The sequence below is a fragment of the Lissotriton vulgaris genome, chromosome 6, assembly GCF_964263255.1.
Source record: "Lissotriton vulgaris chromosome 6, aLisVul1.2, whole genome shotgun sequence".
Taxonomy (NCBI): domain Eukaryota; kingdom Metazoa; phylum Chordata; class Amphibia; order Caudata; family Salamandridae; genus Lissotriton; species Lissotriton vulgaris.
This window is the reverse complement of record NC_141694.1, coordinates 1,497,192,193-1,497,216,609: the sequence shown is the minus strand read 5'-3', so window position 1 is coordinate 1,497,216,609 and position 24,417 is coordinate 1,497,192,193. Positions and strand designations below refer to the sequence as shown.

The window sequence follows — 24,417 nt, the reverse complement described above, 5'->3', positions numbered from 1 at the left end:
CCTTGGGCACCCCTTCAGGGCATCCTACATCCTGCAGCACATCTCATGTAAGGCCTGAAGAAATGTGATTATCACCCCATCCTGCCAGATCTCCATTAGCTCTCCTGGCCAACCTGCATCATCTTGAAAACCAACTACATCATTTTCCATGTCATCACGACCAGCACCTCTAATTATCTTCCAGTGGTACCCTACACACTTGCATCCAGGACACTTTCAGATAGCAGACTAAGAAGTGTAAAAAATGAAAAAGCAAGGCAGCAGGCCATATCACCTGTGCACCCAGGATCTGGAACATCCATCAGGACCACCCCAACACTGCTTCAGTTTAGGAAAGAATTAAAGATCCACCTCTTTAAAGAACGGTACCTCACAATGCATTAAAAGATTATTAACCTATAAAGGAGCTGCCTCTGCTATTACTCATTGATGTTATGCCTGTCTTTGACTCTGCTGCCTTCTGGCTAAGTTCAAGCTGTAGCACTACATCATACATACATACATAGCCCACCCCTTCATGGGCCATTTGAAAGGTTTTTGCGGAATGTCGCTTTTGGCAAGCCAAATCATGGGACAGAAAGAAAAGTCTTGTTTCTTCTTGTTCATTGAAGTTAACAATGAAAGCCTTCCAAGCCAGCAAATGTCAACTTTTGTCTTTGGACCAAGGTTTGACGGTATACATATACATACATTTTACACTTTCAAGTCTGAACTGTTGATATATAAACCACAGATAGCACCACAACTGCTATACAGGTTTACTTCTACAAAAAATTGGACATTGCACTGTAAATTTTATCTTCTTGCCAGGTTTGGTGTAAATCTATATAGTTCTTGGAGTACAGGCTTTTGGTCATGCCATGTGCCCTCTACCCACTATAAATAGCTGAAAGCTATGCATATTGGGTTCTAGGACAGAGTGCTGGGTGGAGGGGCTTAACTTTATTACAACTATACATTGTGGAAAAGTGTATGCAGTAGGTTTTCAAATCTGATGGCCATAGCCTGCCCTTATTGAAAACTGTGTATGCCTGAAGGAAATACTGAGAAGCCCCTGGGTGCTTACCGATACCATGGAGACACATAATGCTAAGATAGTTCTACGGTGGACTGTGGCAACTTTCTTGTCACCAAGCTATGGGGACAAATTACTGTTGGAGGGCCCTGTATAATAGAGCAAGGGCATCATTTAATTACTGGTAGCTTGTTATGGGGTGGTCAGCCTTACAAGGTGTTGACAACACTGGTGTAGGTGAGCGTCCCTAGCAGGGTTAAGCATCCATAGCTTAAAGTGGCATCCGTTGCTTCTGACCGTCATCTCTGATATTGATTGTCTTTCCTTGGCATCTATTGCCTTCCCTTGCATGAGGAGGCATTCCTGGCAAGCAGAGAGTATCATATGTAAAGCACAATCTTTGATGCTTGATACTCTGGGAGCCAATTATTGTGGCAAAAATATCAAGGAGCGAAATATTGAGAAACTAAGTGTATATAGGTAAGCATAGGTTTACAATACTTAACCCCATATCTGTATACCTTCAAGATACATTTTAGCTGCCCCAAAAATTCAAAACTTATGGCGTTAAGGTTATCTTTTTAGCTACTTGAAAAGAACTTGAAACCTACAGAGTTAAGTATAGTTAGTCTGTGGTAAAAACAAAAGCACTTAATAGTCTCACTCACTCTTAGCACGTAATATCTCAACTCATAAGCGGGGCAGAGAGAGAACTAAAACAAATTTTTATATATCTATCTATTGAGGTTGTTAAAAAGGTCTTCTGCTTCTTTGTCTCTATTAATTCTGTCACTCATTTTGAATTATTTATGTGCCCTGGGCTGCCCCCTACTTTGAAGAATATACTAAAAGAAGTTGGGCGGTGAATATGTAGGGAAACTGCGCCCTAAAGGAAAGTTCACAAAATAATATGTCTAATTAATTGTAAAAGGTAGCGGTGATGGAGAGGTAGAGAGAACCACCCTCCTCCCTAGTATGCAGTCAAATACAACAAAACTAAATGTATGTAGTCCCCCAGCGCACACAGATAAATTCAAAACAAAGTATAAACAGAAGTAAGTGGTAATTTTCTTTTCCTTTAGTTCTTTATTGTTCTTTTTGTTCGACCGTATTAGTTCAAAGCCTTAGACATAGCCAACTTGTGATTAGTCGCACTGTCTGGAGAATTGTCCCGCGACTTCCTCAGGGCTAAAAGAAGTATAAAAATTAGAATCACTATAGCAGGTTATGTGATACTGTTATTTCGGTGCAATCACCAAATAGTGACTTCAATTGTGATGGTGCTCAATGTTAGGACAACGGTGGAGCACATTTGTGCAGTGGAAACCCATGCGCATAGTCAGAAGGTCTTCATATTTAAATTCAAACATAACTTGCATTTGCTGGGAATTGTAATCGTGACATTTATGAAAACAGATTCTGTATCATTAGGCATTAATCAAAGTCAGTGCTATGCATACATTTATCACGTTTCAAACATAAAACACTGATATTGTATATCTAAGTAAAGTATATATAGGGTCACCTCAAAAAATACTCAAAAAGTGTAATCAACACTGTGCAACCTTAATTGTGTTTTGAGCATACAGTCATAAGTAATGTGCATTTACAATACCTAAAGCTTCATTGTATGATACTTGGTGGGTAAAACGATAATAGCGAAAACTGAGTGTCAATAAAGTTATGTGGATTACAAATTCCCTAGCAGCCCTGATGAAGTTGCCACAATTAAAGTAGGCAACACAACATGTTGGCCTTTGTATTTGTGAATGGCCAAATAGATGCTGTTTTAATCTGAGGACTTTCACTGCGCATATTAAATATTTTCCTTTCGCAAGTGATCGGTACCCCATTTTAACTCTGAGGATATCATCTCCTTTATTTTCTGTGACCAGCTGGGCACTAAGTGATATTTGCACTAATAGTGCTTTTGCATACACTCTTCACTGATTCTCTTTCTTTGATTTCTCACCTCTAGGCAATTTATCTTTACACATTTCTATTTCTTTGTCAAGAAAGTTACTGATGATGATAGTGTGGGCATAATGGTGATTTATACCAGCGCCCCCTACCCTGGAGATACTAATGTGAGGTACATTCTGACTTCTTTGCACATTTTTTTTACATGACACACTCTTCTATGGTGGAGTTTTTCCTCTTAAGGCTTGTTTGAAATGTGGTACATGGAAGTTTTTTAGATTGAATTTTGAACAGTGGGACCAACAGGCTAGTAGTGGTTAAATTGACCTGTGAGGGAAGTTGTATGATGAAAAGACTCCCTAGGTCCTAGAATTGTACGTCACTGTTCAGAGGGTGTCAGGTCCTTTTGTAGGTAAGATTTCATAACAATTAGGGTAATTTAATTGTGAATGATTGTCTTGTTCATAATCTATACTATTCATGATTACGATGTTCCCACTCTTGTCATCCTCCTGTATCATCGTTCGTCATAAGAGTGTTAAGTGCCTCATGCTCTCATTTGTTGAGGTTGTTAGTTTTGTTAACAGAGAGTCTTTTTTGGTTATCATGTTTATCCAGATCCCATAGTATCCATTTGTGGAAAATATCCACATTGTTACTCATGTGTAAATTAGGCGTCCATCTGGATTTTTCTTTCAGACCACTAGTAACAGTAGGGTCCATTTGTATATTGAGATCCTTTAGTATCATGCTAGTCGTGGATGGGTCGCCCTCATAATCAGATATGGATAACAACATTTTCGTGTCAAGTGCATCTTGTATTGATAAGTCACTAGATGCAAAATCTTGTTGCCACAAAGGCAAATCTTTATTAGAAGGATGATTGATCTCAAAGTGTTCCTTAATCCTTAGACATCTCATTAATTTGAACAGGTCAATTTTCAGTTTTCAAATGTCCCCCATGTTACTGGGGCAAAATCACATATCCTTAGTGGGTAATGATATCATGTCTGGAGTTAAGTGTTTGTCAGTCAGATTGGTTACCGAGACATCCCCTAATTCCTTTTGTCCCAATACCTGGTCTTCATCCCTTTTCGTACCTCTGGTTGTGCCCCCTCTCTTTCCTCTGCTGGTCTTCCTGTGGGTGCAGTTAATTTGTTCTGATCTCAATTTCCTCTCTTAATTCTCATGACTTCTCAAAACATTATTTTCGATAGCTAGACCACTTGAAGTGCCCTCTCCCCTCTCCCCTTTCAAATTCACTCTCATTGGTCATCTGGGTATCAAGTGATGTGGAGCTGGAGCTTATAGAGTGTCCCTCTCCTGTTTTTACTCTTGTGTCTCTGGACCAAATGATCGTATTTCTTAGAAAAGGTAATAAATCCTTCCGCTATTATAATCATATTTATCCCTCCTCAGTTGTTTGACTTTCCTTTGTTTTGTGTCTCATTGTGATATCATTAAGAATTCCATAGTTCTTCTCTCTGGCCTCAAGTTCATAAAACTCAACTATGTCTATATCATTTAGTATTCTGGCTACTTTTCCACCTGAGTTTTCAACAAGGATACCCACTAATTTGTTTGAATTGGCAGTTATCTCTTTTTCCCAAGTCAATAATAGGTCTTTGTCTAAGTCATCATATTTCTGATAGATACATCTGCCAGCGGATTCCTCACCTTGTGAATATCCCCTTTGCTCAGCAACATTAGGCAATTCTTTTTGTAGCTTCGCGCCGACGTGGACGACGTCACAGGGGCACGGCATCGGACGTGACTCCACTGACGTCACCGACACCATAAGGCCCACGCCGGCGTGATGACATCAGTTCCCTTTTTTCTGCGTCATCGACGCTAACGGTTTTCAAGGGATCGTTTGTAGCTGTATAGTAACTTTGTTACTTTGTGTTTCTACTGGTGTTTTCTTTGTCTTCTGTCAGGATGTCTACGAAGAAGACTGGATTTAAAGCGTGCGGAGAATTTGGCAAAATGAGGTCTATCACTGATCCAGACGAGTGCTGCGTTTGGTGCTTGAGCTTCGATCATGACGTCGAAAATTTTCCTTCTTGTAAAAAGATGACTCCGAAGGCACTCCGGGAGAGGGAGACGAAACTCCTGGTAGCGAAGTTGAAGAACAAAAAAGATAAAAAGAGTTTGAGATCACGAACTAGACGTTCGAGGTCGCGGTCTCGTTCGAGATCGCACTCAGAGTCGTCTTCGGTGCATGCTTCGAGGTCTTCAAGAAAGAAGCATAAGAAGAGGAGTCATGAATCTCACCATCATTCTGAGAAAGACTCGAGTTCAAGGCCTAAGTCACAGGGGAAGTTACTTCAAAAAGAAGCGGTGGCCTCGGCGTCGGACGTACAGGTCTCCGAGGGTGAGGCTTTGCATGCGGATTCGACTGTGTCTCTGAAGCAGTTGCTAAATCCTTCTCCGAATCCATCCCATCCTTCTGGTCAAGAGGATGAAGGTGAAGAGGAAGAAGGGGAGGGTGAGGCTTCGTTGCCTGCGGGTTCGTCGACCCCGGTGCACCAGCCTGAGGTGGAGGCCGAAGTCGAGAAGACTCCGCTCCTTCAAGAGCATCCTGGGGGCTCTTATCCAGCCTTTCCGGCTCCAGGTCAGGATCCTAGTCAGTTCCTGAATGCCATGTGGGTGTCCCCCAGGCTTATGCTCCTGCGCCTTTTATGCCATTCATGCCGGCTCCAACTTCGCATTGGCATTTCCCGGCGACGTCGAGGCATTCGATGCCGAGGCATTCGACGCAGGTTCCATCGATGCTGAATCCATCGACGCCAATACCCTCGACTCCGATACTGAATCCGGTTCGACCTCGGATTAAGCTGCCTCTTCTGACTTCGAGTTCGGTGTCAGCTCCGGCTCCGGTGGATCCGGTCCCAGATCCGTCGACTTCATTTATGAAGGAGAGGTTGAGGCGTGAGGCACAGAGGCTTCTGGAAGAGGAGAGGTATCGTGATGAAAATTTGGAGGAAGGTGAACTGCAGGATTCGGAGGATCCTTTTGATGACCTGAGATAGGCTAGTGGTCTTGAGGTGTCTCCTGAGTGGGATTTGGCCTCTGTATCTGACGTACCTTCTAAGGATGTGACACCTTATCACGTTGTTATAAAGAAGGCTGCAGACTTGTTGAATATTACTCTGCCTACTCCTGAATACAAGTCTAACATTCTAACTGAGGTCCTTCACTCGCCTTCTTCTGTTATTGAAGCAATGCTCCCATTTAATGACGCTTTGGCCGAGCCTATTTAGGAGGTGTGGAAAAAACCTCTTACAGCCCCTGCTGTTTCAAGGGCGGTTGCAAGAAGGTATAGAGTGTCACCTGGTGACCCGGACTTTTTGTCAACGCATCCCCTGCCAGAGAGTTTGGTTGTGCAGTCTGCCTGCTCAAAGAAATCTGCGGGTGCTTTCCCACAGGTTCCTGGGGAAAAGTAATCAAGGAAGCATGACCAAGCGGCCAAGAAAATCTTTTCCTCAGCCAGCATGGCGTTGAAGTCTATAAATGCTACTTGCCTGATGGGTAGATACATCCATGCTTTGATGGATTCCGTCAAACAATTGGTGCCTAAAATTCCTGAGGACGATAGGAAGGATTTTCAGGAAGTGAATTCGGACACTCAGGCTGCGGCAAGGCAGGTAATCCAGAGTGGGCTGGACACGGCTGATTCAGTGGCGAGAGTGATGGGCTCTTCGGTGGCCACTAGGAGAGCTGCATGGTTGAAATCTTCAGAATTTTCTGCGGATGTTCAGTCTGCTTTGATGGATTTGCCCTTTGATGGGTCAGGATTGTTTGGAAAGAAGGATGACGCTGCTTTAGAGCGGTTTAAAGACAGCAGAGCGACGGCAAAGTATTTGGGACTTCAGACCAGGGGCTCTTTTTGGAAAGCGCAGGGGATTTGGCAGATCTTCCTTTCAGACCTACAGACAATTACAGCAGCAGCCGCAGCAGCAGCAAAATACACTGTACAAGTTGTACAGGGGCAGACAAACACCTCGTCCTAGAGGTCGCCAAGCCTCCTCCTCCTCCTCCTCTTCCCCTTCCCAGCCTCCTGCCAACACAGCAAAACAGCCCTAGATCTGCCATTCCGGATCATGTGGGTCCGGTGGGGGTCAGCTTACCCATTTTCTGCGAGATTGGGAATTGACTACATCAGATCATTGGGTTCTCAATCTCGTGGAGAATGGGAGAATGGGTATGCTCTTTCCTTTCGGGAATTTCCCCCAAATTACCCTCCTTGCCAGGGTTATTGTTCGGAGGACCACCTGCTACTCCCGCAGGAGGAAGTCCTGGCACTGTTCAGAAAGGGTGCGATAGAGGTGGTTCCTGAGCAGGAGAGGGGTCAGGGATGCTACTTCCGGTTATTTTCTGACCCCCAAGAAGTATGGCAGACTTTGTCCAATCCTGGATCTCAGGATCTTGAATCTTGACCTGAAGCAGGAGAAGTTCAAGATGCTCATCCTTGCGCAGGTTCTTCAAGCGCTGCTGGAAGAGGACTGGACGGTGTCGATCGACTTACAGGATGCGTATTTTCATATTTCCATCCTGAAGTGGCACAGGAAGTATCTCCGTTTCACGGTTGGATCGCAGCACTACCAGTTTGCGGTCCTTCCGTTTGGTCTTACTACTGCGCCTCGAGTCTTCACCAAGGTGATGGCTGTGGTGGCTGCACATCTCAGAAGATCGGAGATACCGGTATTCCCGTATCTGGACGATTGGCTGATCAAAGCAGAATCTCCAGAGATAGTGCTCCATCATTTATTTATTTATTTATTTTGAAAGTTTTATATAGCGTGGACAAGATCCTTGCAGATATCAGAGCGCTTTACAAAGAGAAGTACATGGGCATGGTTAAACAGATAAATCAATAGGTCAATTAGTACAAGTAGGTGGCAACTAAGCCCAACATGAGTACAAAGTAGTACAAATAGGTGGCTACAAAGCCAAACATGTGAGTAATAGAACAGTTAATACAAAATCAAAAGGGTCAAACATGTAGTATAGATCGGTGCAGAGTACTAACAGTGATCCAGATAGTAGTTCAGGTGTATTTAGCCATGAGGATAGCTTTTACTTCATTTTTAAAGAGTGTGGTGGAAGAGATAAGTCTTGTTTCGGGCGGGAGAGAGTTCCAGATCCTAGGCGCCATTCCCGAGAAAGAGCGCTTATATGTTTTTTCCTTCCGAAATCTTCGAGGTTTCAACAGAAAATTGTTTGAGCCTCTGGTGTTTCTAGCTCCTCCAGAGATTGTCAGTTTCTGAGCGAGGTATCTGGGTGAGTTTAGATGTACCGCCTTGTGTGTCAGGCAGGCGATTTTCAGATGTATTCTAGCTTCAAATGGCAGCCAGTTCAGGGATTTCAAGTCCGGGGTAATATGGGAGTGTTTTTTTGACCCAGTGATGAGTCTCGCTGCAGCGTTTAGAGAAGCTCTTAGGGGTGCGGTTGTAGTTAGGGGGAGTCCACAGAGGGCGATGCTGCCGTATTCAATTCGAGGGATGACTAGTGCTTGTACTGCGGTTTGGAAGTCTTTGGCTGGGAGGAAGGGTTTAAGTTTCCTCAGAGTGTTGGTCTGGAAGTTTGCTCCCTTTGTTGCCTTGCTGATATGTTGCTGCATGCTCAGATTGGTGTCGAGTGTTATGCCTAGGGATTTTGCTGAGTCCACGATGGTGGGTTGGACATTGAGTGCAGTTAGGTCTTTAAGCCAAATTTGAGTGGTGGAGGCCTTCGCTGGAGGTGAGATCAGAAGGAATTCTGTTTTCAGGGCATTGAGTTTGAGATGATTATCGGCCAGCCAGGATTGGGTGCATCTGATCGTTGAGTTCAGGAGCAAGATGTCCTTGGGGGATTGTAATTTGAGATAAAGTTGGGTGTCATCTGCGTACATGTGAAAGTGTACATTGGATGCTTGTAGCAAGGTGGTGAGCGGTTCCATGACTAGGTTGAATAGAGTTGGGGATAGAGAGGATCCTTGGGGGACACCTAGCGTTACGGGTATTGGCGAGGACATCCTGTTGTTGCTCTTGAATTTCTGCGACCTGTTGTGAAGAAAGGAGGTGAACCACTTGAGAACAGTTCCAGATAAGCCCATTCTTGTGTTTAGAAGCTCTAGTAGATTCTCATGTTTAACAGTATCAAATGCTGAAGAGAGATCAAGGAGGATGAGGAGGCAGGTGTCGTTCCGGTCTAGCATTTGAAGTGCGTCGTCAATTATGTGAGTCATAGCCGTTTCTGTACTGTGCCCTGCTCGGAAGCCTGATTGATGTGGTTTGAGAAGATCAAATTGTTCAATGTGTTTAGCCAATTGTAGTTGTGCGAATTTTTCCAGCAGTTTGGCGAGGGTGGGAATATTGGTAATGGGACGGTAGTTGTTGAGATCAGAGGGGTCGGCTGTAGGTTTCTTTAGGAGAGGTGTGACCTGACCAACTTTTAGTGAGTCAGGTATGCTTCCCTGTTGAAGAGAGCTGTTGATAATTTTAGTCCAGAGAGGGGTAAGCAAGGGGGTAAAGTCTTTTACTGCTGCAGCAGGAAGGGGGTCCGTGAGGTGATTAGATGGTTTCAGGGTGCTGAGCAGTTTGCCAATTTCTTCTTCTAAGTATGTGCCAAAGGTTGACCATGTGGCATTGTTTTTTGGTTCAGTGGCTGCTAGGCACTGTGGTTTGGAGTAGAGGCTTGCGTCAATGAGGAGATCGCTCTTTATGTTGTCAGTTTTTTGGGAAAAGAAAGCAGCGAAGTCTTCACAGGATGGCGCCTCACGCGCAGTGATGAGTGGTTGGGGTTGATCCTTGGATTGTGATCTGATTAGCTCAAACAGTTTTCTCGGACGGTTTTTTGCTTGGTCGAGCTGGAGGCTGAAGAAGTCTGATTTTGAGCGTTTAATTTTCCTGAAGTAGGCGTTTCTCTTTTTCTTCAGGTCTTTTAGGTGCATTGCCGAGGGAGCTGATCTCCAGGTACGCTCTGCCATTCATCCGCAAGAGACAACTCAGTTGTTGCACAGGTTGGGTTTTTCGATAAATGTACCCAAATCTCACCTGGTGCCCTCCCAGCGCAACCTGTTCATAGGTGCGGTACTGGACACTACTGTGTGTCGTGCTTTTCCTCATCCTCAAAGGATTTGCGACATACAGGAAATGATTCCTTTATTTTACAATGGAGCAGTCGTTCCAGTCCTGAAGGTCCTTCGTCTGCTCGGTCTGATGGCTTCTTGAATTATGTTGGTCAACCATGCACGCTGGCACATGAGGGCTCTCCAGTGGTGCCTCCGCAGGCAGTGGTATCAGTACAGCGGAGATCTCAGGGAGTCAGTGAGGATCTCGAGAGAAACTACAGTCTTGGTGGAGCATGGAAGGCAATCTGTCACAAGGAAAGCCTTTTCAACTACCTCCATCGGTGGCCACAGTGATAACGGATGCATCTACTCTAGGGTGGGGTGCTCATCTGGGGGATCTGGAGGTCAAAGGTCTTTGGTCTCCGGAGGAAAGGTTGCTTCACATCAACCTTCTAGAGTTGCGGGCCACACGTTTAGCGCTCAAGGCCTTCCTCCCATTCCTTCGCGGTCGGTCAGTTCAAATCCTGACGGACAACACGACCGCGATGTGGTATGTCAACAAGCAGGGAGGAGTGGGGTCGCAGTGTCTCAGCAGGGAGGCTATGCGTCTCTGGTCCTAGGTTCAGGACCATCAGATTTGGCCGGGGTTCTGAACGTACGTACAGACAGTCTCAGTCCGCAGTTCTCAGCCGACCACGAGTGGAGGCTCCATCCAGAGGTAGTTCATTACGTCTTTCGGACGTGGGGGTCTCCTCAGGTGGACCTGTTCGCCACTCACGAGAATGCTCACTGCCCGTCATTCTGCAGTCTCCAGTTTACGATGCAGGGAGCCTTGGGGGACGCGTTTCAGTTGAGTTGGGACTCACAACTCCTCTACGCATTTCCTCACATACCCTTGATTCCTCGGGTTCTGAGGAAGACACGTCAAGACCAGGCCTAAGTTATATTGATCTCCCCGGATTGGCCAAGAAGGGTGTGGTACACAGATCTTCTCCACCTTTCCTCGTGCCCTCCGCTCCGTCTCCCTCACAGGGCAGATCTCCTCTCCCAGATGGAGGGGCAGGTTCTACACCCCCACCTCCAGACCTTACACCTTCATGCCTGGAGATTGAATGGGGCAACTTGGATTCCTTTTCTCTCCCACACTATGTTCCTCACATACCCTTGATTCCTTGGGTTCTGAGGAAGACACGTCAAGACCGGGCCTAAGTTATATTGATCTCCCCGGATTGGCCAAGAAGGGTGTGGTACACAGATCTTCTCCACCTTTCCTCGTGCCCTCCGCTCCGTCTCCCTCACAGGGCAGATCTCCTCTCCCAGATGGAGGGGCAGGTTCTACACCCCCACCTCCAGACCTTACACCTTCATGCCTGGAGATTGAACGGGGCAACTTGGATTCCTTTTCTCTCCCACACTATGTGGTGGATGTCATCTTATCGGCCAGGCGTGACTCCACCAAGTCCATTTATTCTTATAGGTGGTCTAAATTTGTTGCTTGGTGTGGGGAGAAGTCCATTGACCCTTAAAGGGCTTGTTTGTCCAATATACTTCAAGTTTCACTTTCCTTGGCCCAGCAGGGTTTTGCGGTGGCAACTATCAAAGGTTATTTGGCTTATTGGCTTTCCTTTGTTTGCCGGACCAGCCCCCTTTGTTTAAATCTCCTATTGTTTTGCGATTCATTAAGGGCCTTACTAATACATTTCCTCCTACTCCTTTTATTGTGCCTCAATGGGACTTGAACCTTGTTCTTGCATTCTTGATGGGTTCGCCCTTTGAACCTTTACACAAGTGTCGCTTGAGACTTTTGTCTTTTAAGACTGTTTTTCTAGTGGCAATTACCTCGGCAAGGAGGGTAAGTGAGCTTCAAGCTCTTAGTTCAAAGCCCCCATTTTTGTCCATTCATGCTGAAAGAGTGGTTCTCAGGACGAGGGCTGCTTTTCTGCCTAAGGTGGTTACTCCTTTCCATCTGAGGCAGTCCGTTACCCTCCCTTCCTTCTATCCTCCCCCTCACCCTTCCAAGGAGGAGGAGAGACTTCACCGCTTGGACCCTAAGAGGGCGGTGATCTTTTACCTGGACTGGACAAGAGAGTTCAGGATGCATGACCAGCTGTTTGTTGGATTTGCTGGCTGCAAGAAGGGGAAGGCGGTGCACAAGCGCGCGCTCTCGAGATGGATTATCCTCTGCATTAAGATCTGCTATGCCCTGGCGGGTAAGGAACCTCCAGAGGGTATAAGAGCTCACTCTACTAGAGCAAAGTCTTCTACATCTACTTTGTCTAGGGGTGTACCTGTTGAGGATATTTGTAGAGCGGCGTCTTGGGCCTCCCTCCACACTTTCGCGAAACATTACTGTTTAGATTCCGAGGTGAGGAGGGACGGCCACTTTGCGCATTCTGTCCTCTAGGACTTTTTGGTATAGGAGAGTGGACACCCTCCTCTGGGAGTGGGGACTGCTGTGGGACTCTATTCACAAGGTGAGGAATCCACTGGCAGATGTATCTATCAGAAGAACAAGTTACTTACCTTCGGTAACGCTTTTTCTGGTAGATACAGTATCTGCCTGTGGATTCCTCACTGACCCACCCGCCTCCCCGTTGTCCACTCTTCTATACCTAAGTTACTGTAATGTATATATTTTTATTGTCAAAGGAAATGTTTATTACAATTGGATTTCCTGCATTGGTTTCACACTGTGTGTGTTATCGTGACATTTATGTACTGTGTATACTGTGTATATATCTGCTGTCATCGGTCCGTCCGTGTGCCTCGAAGGCACGAAAAACGGGCGGAACTGAGGTCATCACGCCGGCTTGGGCCTATTATGGTGTCGGTGACGTCAGCGGAGTCGCGCGCGATGCCATGCCTCTGTGACATCGTCCACGTCGGCGCAAAGCTACAAAAAGAATTTCCGAATGTTGCTGTCGCAGGGGATATTCACAAGGTGAAGAATCCCCAGGCAGATACTGTATCCACAACAAAAAAGCGTTACCAAAGGTAAGTACCTTGTTCATCATGTGATCAACTATATAAAAAACATAAAGATTGCAAATTATTTTAAGGTGCTTTGTTGCTATTTGAGAACTCTGTCCTCATTTGAGTTTTTTAGAGCACTAGCCATATTTTCTATGGGAATAAGACCCTCTCATGGAGGAGGGTGCAGAGGCAATAAGTTGACCTCGCTGTGCGGGCGGGAGGGGCAGTGGCAGCACAAAGGACAATGGAGGGCTGGAAAAAGGGGGGCAGGGGCAACTAACCAACCATGCAGTACAGGCAAGAAAGGATGCAGCAATATGAAAGACCAATGGGGGCAGAAGGAAGAGGCAGTGGCAGTACAACCATATATGCCAACAGACCCGAATCAGGCTGGAGACTTCTGATGCTTTTAAGTCCAAAAGGAGTTTATTTTATTTGTCTCCTGCCTATAACCGCCTCTTTTGCAATGTAAGGCAATGGGGAACATCAAGTCCCTCTTTTGTTTTTCAAAATCTCCTTCTTACAAAGTTCAAAATGTTGGCAACTTTGGTGCATTGGATCACGGAGGGCAGGAGGAATGGGGTAGGGATACGGACTCGGATAAGAGAGGGCAGGAGGGAGATGGGCAGGGCACCAAACTGACCTTACACAGCAGGTGTCGGGGGTTGCTACAGCAAAATACATCACACAGGGCAAGCAGGACAGCGGTGCATCAAACGGACCGTGGAAAGCAATAGGGCGGGAACAGGGCCATGCACATAGACAACCGAGAACGGAAGGGAAGAGACAAGGGCAGCAAGAGGGGCAGTTGCAGCATAACGGACCATGAAGGGCAGGAGAGAGGGGGCAGGGGACTGACAGCCGACCGAACAAGGCAGGAGGGAGCGGATAGGGGTCTGCACATGGAAAACGGAGGGCAGGGGGCAAGCGGGCAGGGCAGGAGCTGCAAGCTAACAATGGAGGGCAGGTGGGATGGGAACTGAAAGCACAACACACAATTTAGGGCAACAGGTAGACAATAATGGCATGCAAAGAGACAACAGAACGAAGGTGCGAGGGGGTCAGGAGCAACAAGCTGGCCACACAGGGCAGGTGGGGGGCTTTGGCAGCACAGAAGACCATGCATGGCAAGCAGGAGGGTTAGTGGCAGTACAACGGCCATGGTGGGCAAGTGGGAGGGGTCAGAGACATGCACAAAAGACCATGGAGGACCCAAACGAGGGGTAGGGGCTGGACACAGATAAAAGAGGGCAGGGGAAGGAACTTTACAACAGACTATGCAGGGTAGACCAGAGGAGCAGTTGCAGCACAAAAGAGCATGGTGGGCAGAAGGGAGGGCAGAAAAATGGACCATGGAGGACAATTAGGAGGGTATAGGGGCATGGAACTTGGACAGGCAGGGTGGAGGTGGCAGGGAGAGGTGGCAGCTATCTGACCATGCTAGGCAGGTGGGAAGGGCAGTGGCAGCTCAACAGAACACTCAGAGTAGAAAGGAGGGTGACAGGTCCATGTAATATGGTGGGCAGAAAGGAGGGATTAGGGGCATGCACACAGATATCAGAGGGCAGGCCAAAGGAGAGTAGGGACAGCAAGCTAATCACAGAAGCTAAGTAGGAGGACAATAATGCTGCATAGAATTGGGAAACGGCGGACAGGAGGAGTGGGCAGGGACATCGAGCTAAATGGAAGGTAGTAGCAGCACATCGAACCATGCTTGGCAGGAAGGAGGGGGCTCGTGCATGGATTTGGACACCAGAGAGTAGAGAGGAGGTGGATGGGGCAGCAGGCTAACTGTTCAGGGCAGGCAGGAAGGGCAGTGGCAGAAGAAAGGTCACACGCTGTAATGAGGAAACGGGGTCATCGACATGGACAATGGAAGGCAAGGATGAGGGGGCAGGAGCAGCAAGCTTGGGAGGGGCAGCACGATGCCAGGCCCTGTGCTCAACGTCACTCCCACTGGGCATTGGGATGGGCATTTTACTTCACGTTAAAAAAACTTAGAAATTCACTAAAAAAAGGTTACAGGGACATTATAGTTAGGCTCAGATTTGACTCCTATGATACCTGTGAAATTCAAGAGTTATAGTTACCTGAGCTAACTATAACTTGCGCACCCGCAATTTACTGCTTATAACCTCACATATTATATCTCTCATGACATGGTCAGTGACATCACTGATGACATCTCAATGACATCATCCACAAAATCGCCAATGCACCAACTCATTCCACAATAGACCCTTTCATACACCCACTCCCACACAACCATTCACAAACCTATTCACAGACCCATACCAATACTTATTCATCCACTCACTGATTCATAGAATTACACTCATATTCACTCACTCACCCACTCATACACCAACTCACTCACTACAGACACTGACATATACACCCATAAAGCTACTCACAAACTGAGTCAGTCGCCCATAGAACCTACTCACACACCTACTCACTCTCCAACACAGCCACTTACTCACCCATACAGTTACACACACCCAATTACTTACTCATGCATATAATAGCATGTACTCACTCATCTATACAATCACTCACCCATAAAGCCACTCTCACATTCACTCACTCATCCATACAGTCTCTCATATACCCCATCACTCACCTATGCTGCCTTTCACATACCTAGATACTCACCCATGTACCACTGACACATTCACTCACTCACCAACACAGCCATACACACACTGACTCATCCATACATCCCCTCACACACACTCACTAACCGATCCAGCAACTGACTCACCCATTCACTCATCCAAACAGGCGGTCACACACACCTTCACCCACCCACACAGACACTCATACATGTACTCAGACAACCAATTATCCATACAGCCACTCACATACCCACTAACACACCCATACTGCCACTTAGACACCAACTGACAGACTGGCACAAAAATTCACACAACCAGTGACTCACCATACATTCTCTGAGAAACCTAATCAATCACTTATACAGTCAGTCACGCACCCACTGAATCATCCATACAGGCACTCATACACCCACCCTTGGTATATATATTTAACACTCATAAACTTTTTTTAAAACACTCAGTCACTGGATAACGTCATCAGTGATGTCATTTGAGATGCCATCATTGATGTCATCAGTGATGTCACTGTCCATGTCATGAGTGATGTAATATGTGAGGTCATAAGTAGTGCATTGCTGGGGCACGAGTTATAGTTAGATCAGCTAACTATAATTGCTGAATTTCACTGGTTTTGTGCGAGTGAAATCTAAGTCCAACTATAATGTCCCTGTAACAGCATGTTAGAGCTATTAGAAATAAAGATCAGACGTACACAGTGGCGAGATATTTTGAATTGACCCATGATAGTAACATAAAATATTTGAAATATTTTGTACTGGACCAATTGCCAATGAGGTTAAGAGGTGGTAATAGAGAAAGATATCTGAGACAGCTGGAATCTAGACACATTATTCGGTTCAATTCAAGGGTTCCGAATGGTCTCAACACTGAGGAGGACATGTATGTACACCTGTAGAGAAACACAGTCAATTTTGTTGCAGATACCGCTAGCGAATGTTAATAAGATACGATAGGTTTTAAAACTATTTCTCTCCAGATCCATTCCGTAATTTCCTATGTAAGATTTTAAGTCACCTGATGTTTATGCATTCTTCAATGTACATGCACTTTATTAGCATTTGCCTTATCCAATGTAGCTGTACTTTGTACATTTTACAATAACAATGTTTATGTTGTTAGTATGGTCTTTGGATGCATTTAGGGGTGGACTACTCAGTGATAGGTTGGAAAAAAGCACTTGCCCCCAATTTAGAGTATTCCGCTAATTTGCTGTGAATCACGTCCCCAAATGCATATATCTAATTTTTGCCTTTCCAGTATTTTACATAGGGATTACAGGCAGGTGTAAATGCAGTTACCACTGCAGATTTCTCTAACACAAACTCTTGTGGTAAGTCCCACAGACGTGGGTGCCGTGCTCACTACAACACTGGATTCAAGATAGCCTTGGTGATGCCCTGAAACCGGTCCCAGGATGCTTGTTTTCTGGTCCAGGGAGGGCCTGGCTTCACAGTTCGGGCTGGACTATTCCCATAAGGAACAGGGTCAAGACTGATTTGCATATGGCTGGGTCCAAACTGGGTTGGAGTGGTGAGCAAAAGAATATTGGATTTAACACAGATCCTTGTGACCTCTCTTTTGTACAACCTCTTTAGCCCTATAGATATAGCTGTGGCCCACAATCCATACTCTAAGCATTTTGAAGTGAAGGAGCAATTATAGTCAGGAGAAGGCTGGAGTTGAATGAGGTAGTTTTCCAAAGGAAAAGCAGTTGAAATAGAGGTGTTTTAAAAACATATATACACATAAATATGAGTATCATTAATCTAATCTGTAAAACCATTGTTGTTTTCATTTTTCCCTCTGCCACACCATAGTTGCCATTTCTGTTCCTTCCTCATTGTCTCTTTCTCTCTCTTCCCCCTTTCTCTGCATGTGTGTAATAAATTGCAAACGTTGATTAATTTCTATTTTCTTTCGATAGGATTTAGTTAATGAAAAACTTAAAGCACAACAAATGAATAATGAGTTAGAAAAGCTCACACATGAATTGGAAAAAATAGGGTTAAATAAGGAGCGTCTATTACATGATGAACAAAGCAATGATGACAGGTAAGAGAAGCTGCTACCTTGGGGGATCATGGTCTTCTAATACCTAAACCTATCAGCTTTTAATGTAAAGTAAGACACATATTATTGTCTGAGCTGCATACAATTAGAGCCATCTATAGATGGGTAATAGTTATTGAGTGAAAGGTAATTGTAAATCCTCTTTGAAAACCATTCTGCAGGTCTTATTAACAAAGGTATTTGTGGTGTAAACAGAAAATTAATGCCTGAAAATATCTCATTTTTGCCTTTCCAGTATTTTACATAGGGATTACAGGCAGGTGTAAATGCAGTTACCACTGCAGATTTCTCGAACACTAACTCATGTGGTAAGTCCCACAGACCTGGGTGCCATGCTCACTACAACACTGGATTCAAGATAGCCTGGGTGATGCCCTGAAACCGGTCCCAGGATGCCTGTTTCTGGTCCAGGGAGGGCCTGGCATCGCAGTTCGGGCTAGACTGTTCCCATAAGGAACAGGGTCAAGACTGATTTGCATATGGCTGGGTCCAAACTGGGTTGGAGTGGAGAGCAAAAGAATGTTGGATTTAACCCAGATCCTTGTGACTGGGGGTGAATGTTTGTATTTTCAGCATTCCGTCCATCAATTGTTTCTTTTGCATATGTCGCCTTAAGTCGGAAGGGTATGCCCAGACGTGGGTCCCATGCTCACTACACCACTGGATTCAAGTTAGCCTGGCTGATGAACGGTGTTGCCCTGAAACCGGTCACAGAATGCTTGTTTCCGGTCCAGGGAGGACCTGGCTTGGCAGTTCGGGCTGAGCTGTTCCCACAAGGAACAGGGTCTAGACTGATTTGTATATGTCTGGGTTCAAACTGGGGTGATGAGGTGAGAAAAATAATGATGTATTTAACCCAGATCCTTGTGACTGGGGTGAATGTTTGCATTTTCAGCATCCGTCCATCAATTGTTTCTTTTGCATATGTCACTCTTGAAGATCAAGGCAGTCAGCATCTATATCCCCTTCAATGTCTAAGCATCTAAAATGATTAGCACAGTGTCTTACATCTGTCACAGAATCTGAGCATTCACAGCTTGGTTCTTCATCAAGGCAGAAGTCTGCTGCTGCAATTGATCTTCCATCTTTTTTGCCAACTTAAAGTCAAACTCCACCTGCAGATGATCTGATGAAACCTGTTCCTCACTCTCACCTGTCTGTGACAGCTCCTCGGTTCTACTTAAGACCCTTTCAAGTCATATGAAGTTTTCTCCAATCTATCCTCTCCTTGAAGGAAAAAAGCTGAGGTCAGTGCTGCCCAAGCAAACACTGCCTAAGCACAACTTAGTAAAGAATACAGACTTATTGATACTCCCCTATATTCAATCACTGTCGTAGTAACTAGCCAGAATCATGCTACAGTACTGTTACCTATATTTCAACCAGATAAGGAAATCAAGAAACCATGTTGTCGGCAGTAAAGTCTGCAGTTCAATTGTGACCTCTGTGAAAGTGGCTAGCTCCATAGCTCTTTTGGGAAGCTATAACCTATTTGTCTGGGACGAACATTTGCTGCAACCAAAGTAGCCTTACTTGGAGAGAAGGCCTGCAAGTGAAAGAGGAAGACAACATCCTTTCTCTTTAAAAAAAAAAAAATGTATTACTTTTTTCCAAATAGTACCATCTCCCCTACAAACTTTCTGGATATGTTTATACATATTAGGAACATCCTGCTATACCGGACAAAAGGTACCTAAAGTGTCAAGTGCAAAGGTGTTTATCGGACTAAAATTCTGCAGGAAGTTCATAATAAGCTTGGAAGTTCCCACTCATAAATCCCACATATTGCAATATCAAATGAGCAAAAACTAACAAAAAGAGTTCATGATCAAACGATTTACAGTACAGGTTACTTATTCAACATATATTGGCCCAGGAATCCTCATTGCCCTTCAAGTTTCATTCCCCCTATGTTGCAAAGTGGTGTGACATACCCAGTTGGTCAACCGGTCCCAAATACCCAATCCCTTTTTTTCTGGCACAAATTCCTGTCTTAGCATACATTGCTTTATCCATGTTATGAATCGAAAGTAATCTGGCCAACCACTGCTGACAGGAAGCCTGAGTATGGTCATAGCAACAAAGATCAGAGCCCCCCCCCCCCACCTCCTTCCTTCCAATATTATCCTGCACTCCCAATAAAATCATGGAGGGGGTTAGAGATACCTTCCGGGACATGATTTCCTTAAAAAAGCCTGACATATCTTCCAACAAAGGTCTAAGTTCTAAGTCTGGCACATGTGGCAAACATGTGCACTAAATCAAGCCCATATTCCGAGCAGAGAGAGCACCTAGTGCCTTTACCATCCACCCATTTAGTGATTTTATTCGGGTCTAATATGATAAAAAACAAGTTTTATAAAACTGGGCTTGGAGATTCTGAGAAAGTAAATCAGTTTGTGCGTATAGGAGGACTTGCTGAAAAGTTTTATCAGTGACTGTCAACTGCCATTTCCCGTAGATCTTACGCAGGTCATCTGACATCAGGCTGTTAAATATTATAGGTAGTCTCTATTCGTCGCAAATTACTATCAGCCAATTTCTGCATAAGTTCACATTTAACAAATACTGAGGGACCTTACGCCGTTAAAAATTCCTAATTAATAAATATTTAAAAAACTCCTTATGGCTAAGCCCGAAATTCAGTCTTGAATCCCCAAAATCTATAACCCTATCGGGTGGGAAAAAAACTCCCAGTTTATTTCTCCCAGCCCAAATATCTTTTGCAAGTTCTCATTATTTCTAGGTGGAGTATAGTAGTTAAATCTGCCAATACCAAGAAATTTACGAACTGCAGTAAAGGCCTTATAGGTTCCCATAAGTGTCTTGAACTTCACCTCCCTTAAAATAACCTAATTCTACTTGCTGTGACAAGCAGCCCCAAGCTTCAGGGCCGAACATAAGTTTGAACAGTGCAGGAAATTCTGAAATTTGATCATGGGAACGGTCTTGTAACAGTATGGGGCAGTGTTGCAGGATAGTTGCCCAGTAATACAACTTTAAATTAGGGAGCGCCCATTAACCTCTATCCTGTGGGACTGATAAAAACTTTATAGTTCGTCTAGGCTGAGACTAAGCCCACAGAAATCGTGCAAATAGATTATCAGATTTATTTAGTATTTGATTCAAAAATTCTAAAGGAATGGCTCTAAAAAAGTTTGAAAAAATCAGAAAAATAATCATTTTTAAAACATTACATCTACCAACTAGAGAGAGATGCAAATTATTTAACCTGTGCAATGACCTCTTCGTCTCGGTGGCTAAAGGGACGTAATTTTCTTTCACAATCAAGTCAATATCAGGCAGAATGTTCACCCCAATATATCTAGCCTTATTTATAACCTTAGGGTCAGTCCATTCAATTTTCTCATTTAAAATAATCTGTGTTTTTTCCTTATTTAAAGCATAACCCGAGACCTCTCCAAAGCCTTAAGCCTCTAATTCAATCAACTCAATTGACCTTACCGGATCAGGAGTTACAAGCGCTGTATCATCGGCATAAGCCATCATTTTAATATCGTATCCATGCCTATGTATTGGGTGGATACACAGGTTTATTTCTAGCTTCCTGATAAATGGGTCGATATACATTGCGAACAGAAGCTGAAGGAAAGCAGTGGCTTCCCTCTGTTTAGCATATAAAACTCTCTTTTGAGAAGCAAAAAATAACAAGAGATAAATATTGTGACAAATAGCTAGATTTCAAGTTCAATTCTCCAGAACTGAAAAGTAGATTCAAAAGAAGACAGTGAAGCTTGGTTTTCTCTCTCCAAAAATGAAAGGACAATTACATCTGCTATTTGGGGGTTTTAAAAATGCATGAAATCAAGAGATGGGACCCAGCAGTGAAACATTAATAAGATAAGAAAAATTCACAATGATTGCTTGACAGCAAATTAACCCCATGCTCCATCAATGGAATTTGATGTGGATCAGTTGTCAAAATGCATGCTTCCATATTCCAGTCTCTCAGAAACATTAGACGTTTTGCTATTTACAATAGATAAACACTACTAAGTAGAGCCTAAATGCAGCTCCAGGAGCTTTTTCCAAATGCATGTTTTGATTAGGAGCCCATTTGGCAAAAATGACAATATGCATTTACCCTTTCTTCTATGACTGGCTAAAAAAGCATCTTCATATCAAAGCCCTACCATTATTTTCAGGGGGGCCTTAACATGAGTTACAGGTCGAACCTGGAGGTCATTGCAGTTCTGGATTTGTTCTGCTATTAAAGCCTTTTTTTTACTCTTGAAAGCAGCCAGACCTACCTCTTCTGAGGTCAACCCACAGCCCATCTAATTCTGATGGGGTTGATAACAAAAGTGAATGCTCCATTTAGAATGATCTCATAATGGGGCTTATACATTTGTTGTGCTTGTAGAAATTCAGTGTGGTAACTATTCTAATTTTTTTGTTGTGCTTGTCATATTTTACTACAGTTCAAAGAGATTTACAATTCAGTTAAATAAGATTATAATAATTTTGCTTGCATCCTTGATTTTAATGCTATTGTGTTATGGAAAAATCAGGAGTGTAATTTAGATTTTATTAGAGGTGCGGGTAGCCGTTTGAAGCTGTGCCTTTGTGATTACAAAACCTTTTATACAGCAAGACAATAATTGTTAAGTAAAAAAGTTTTCCTGCAGAAATGCTAATAACTACATAATGACGCTAGTTTATTTCTTTTAAAACCGATGCATTAATAGATATAAGGTCTTGGAGTCCAAATTAGAGTTCACAATGAAGAAATCGCTGGAAATAAAAGAAGAGAAAATTGCAGCTCTGGAAGCTCGATTAGAAGAATCTACAAATTTCAACCAGCAGCTGCGCCAGGAGCTAAAGACAGTAAGTAAGCAGAGTCATTGACCGTACTTGCAACTTCATATTGACATTGCGATTGAACAACCACAAAAAGTGGGGTGGGGGTTGCTGAGCACATGGAAAGAGGGAGAGATTTCCAGTGTTTGGGCGATAACAAGAGAAATGAATGCCCGTAAGGGGTATTGGGTATTGCAGGATGAGGAGGAGCATGGACAAAACTGGAAGGCAGAGCAACAGGTAGGTATGTTGGAAGGAAAGTAGCAGACCATAGAAATTGTAGAGGAAACATGTAAAGGTAATACGAGAGAATGAAAATACCATATGAGAGTGAAAATGAAGCAAATAGAGTGCAGTAAGACGAGTTGATAGACGTTGTTGGATGGTGGAAAGGTATGTGAAAGGCAAAATTATGACTGGAGCAGCAGTGGTTGGGATGGGATAGAATTAGGCTAGGGCTGATATGTTTACTTGCTTCGAGAGTGAGAAATAAGGGAAATATTGCAGATATTTTACAGCTGTTATCAGCAGGAAGAAACAGTAGAAGAGGTTTGATAGCAGTTCCAAAAGGGACGATGGGAGACCAGGCTCCCTTGTCCAACCTGACCTCCCTTTTTTAAAATTCCTGCACTTACAAATAATTTGCAAATCCCAAATGGCAACCGTATAAAAAAGTCTTAACCCTTAAAATCATTCTCTACTACTTTTTTCAAGGCTTCTTTCTCAAAAACTACAGAACAGATTTACTCCTAACCAATAAAAGCACTTGCTGCGTAAGGTTCTATTTTCATGTCAAATTTAGTGTAAATCTGTTCATTGTTTCAAACTGTCGGCCTGCGCGTAAATTCCTTTTGGAGTAAAAATGGGAAACCGCTATTTTTCAACCTCCCTAATTTCTTTCTCCCTGTATCAATCGTTACGGAACTTGGCATGCAGAACCCTATCTGACGTTTCCAATGATTGCCAAATTTAGTAAAAATCCATCCACATTGTAAAACGTTAAATCAGTCTTTAAAAATATATGTGTGTGTGCATGTGCAAGTGTGTGTGTGCGTGTGTGTGTATATATATATATATATATATATATATATGTATATATATGTATGTATATATATACGGCAAGGCACCGGTAAGAGCAACCAATTCAGCACCTTGAGCAAAATATACTTGAGATAAACCTAGGCTTTTAACAATGTCATACTGTGTACATATGGCATAAACTCCAACCAATCAGCCACAGTAGTGTCTGAGACTTAATCAATAAACAGAATACATTAGATCACAATTAGGTATTGCTGCATCAGAGAGAACAATACGGAGCATAGATGGCTGGTTACAGTGTGAAAGTCATGTGGCTCATGGTCATGGGCAGTGAGAAGCAAAAAGGAGAGGTTTGAGACAGAGCATCAGACTCAGGTAATGTTGGAAGAAGGTCATAAAAGAACTTCTAACCTGTATAGTCTCACCATGGACAAATGTTGGGTTTAAGTCGTGAGCAAAAGAGCAGGGTTGCGGTTGATTTCAGAGGCTTGCAAGGAAAGCGAAAAAATCAAAAGTCCTGTCAGCCTTGCTTTGAGGGTGGTGGAGTACCAGTGCTTAATTCGTAATGTAAAAGGGCCAGGGCCATCTTCACTAGCCCACTGCAGCTTGCACCACAATTGTCCCAGACAGTACTGCCAATGACAGTATCAACACAACTACTAACCATCACACTCTTTCAAGTGTGACAATTTAGACTATTTCAGGCCCCAAAGTTATGAGGATGGCTTTGGCAGCGGGTATTAGTAATTTTTTATATATATTGAAATAAACAACTTTTGTTGCGCTCATTTCTAAATTAGACAAACAGCGCCACCATGTGGCAGACTGTCATAAGCGCCAGTGTTTACAAGTGTCTGTGCCAGACTCAAATTAAGCACTGTGAG

General features: G+C 43.9%; 1 protein-coding gene across 2 annotated transcripts in view; it reads left to right on the top strand.

Moving 5' to 3' along the window:
• Positions 1-24,417, top strand: part of CCDC88A (coiled-coil and HOOK domain protein 88A) — an 865,879-nt gene that overhangs the window by 537,385 nt on the left and 304,077 nt on the right. For both annotated transcript variants that reach the window (XM_086927667.1, XM_086927666.1), the window contains exons 16-17: positions 17,526-17,653; positions 22,381-22,519. In XM_086927667.1, coding sequence (XP_086783793.1) covers positions 17,526-17,653; positions 22,381-22,519 — 267 coding nt within the window. The remainder of the gene's footprint in view (positions 1-17,525; positions 17,654-22,380; positions 22,520-24,417) is intronic.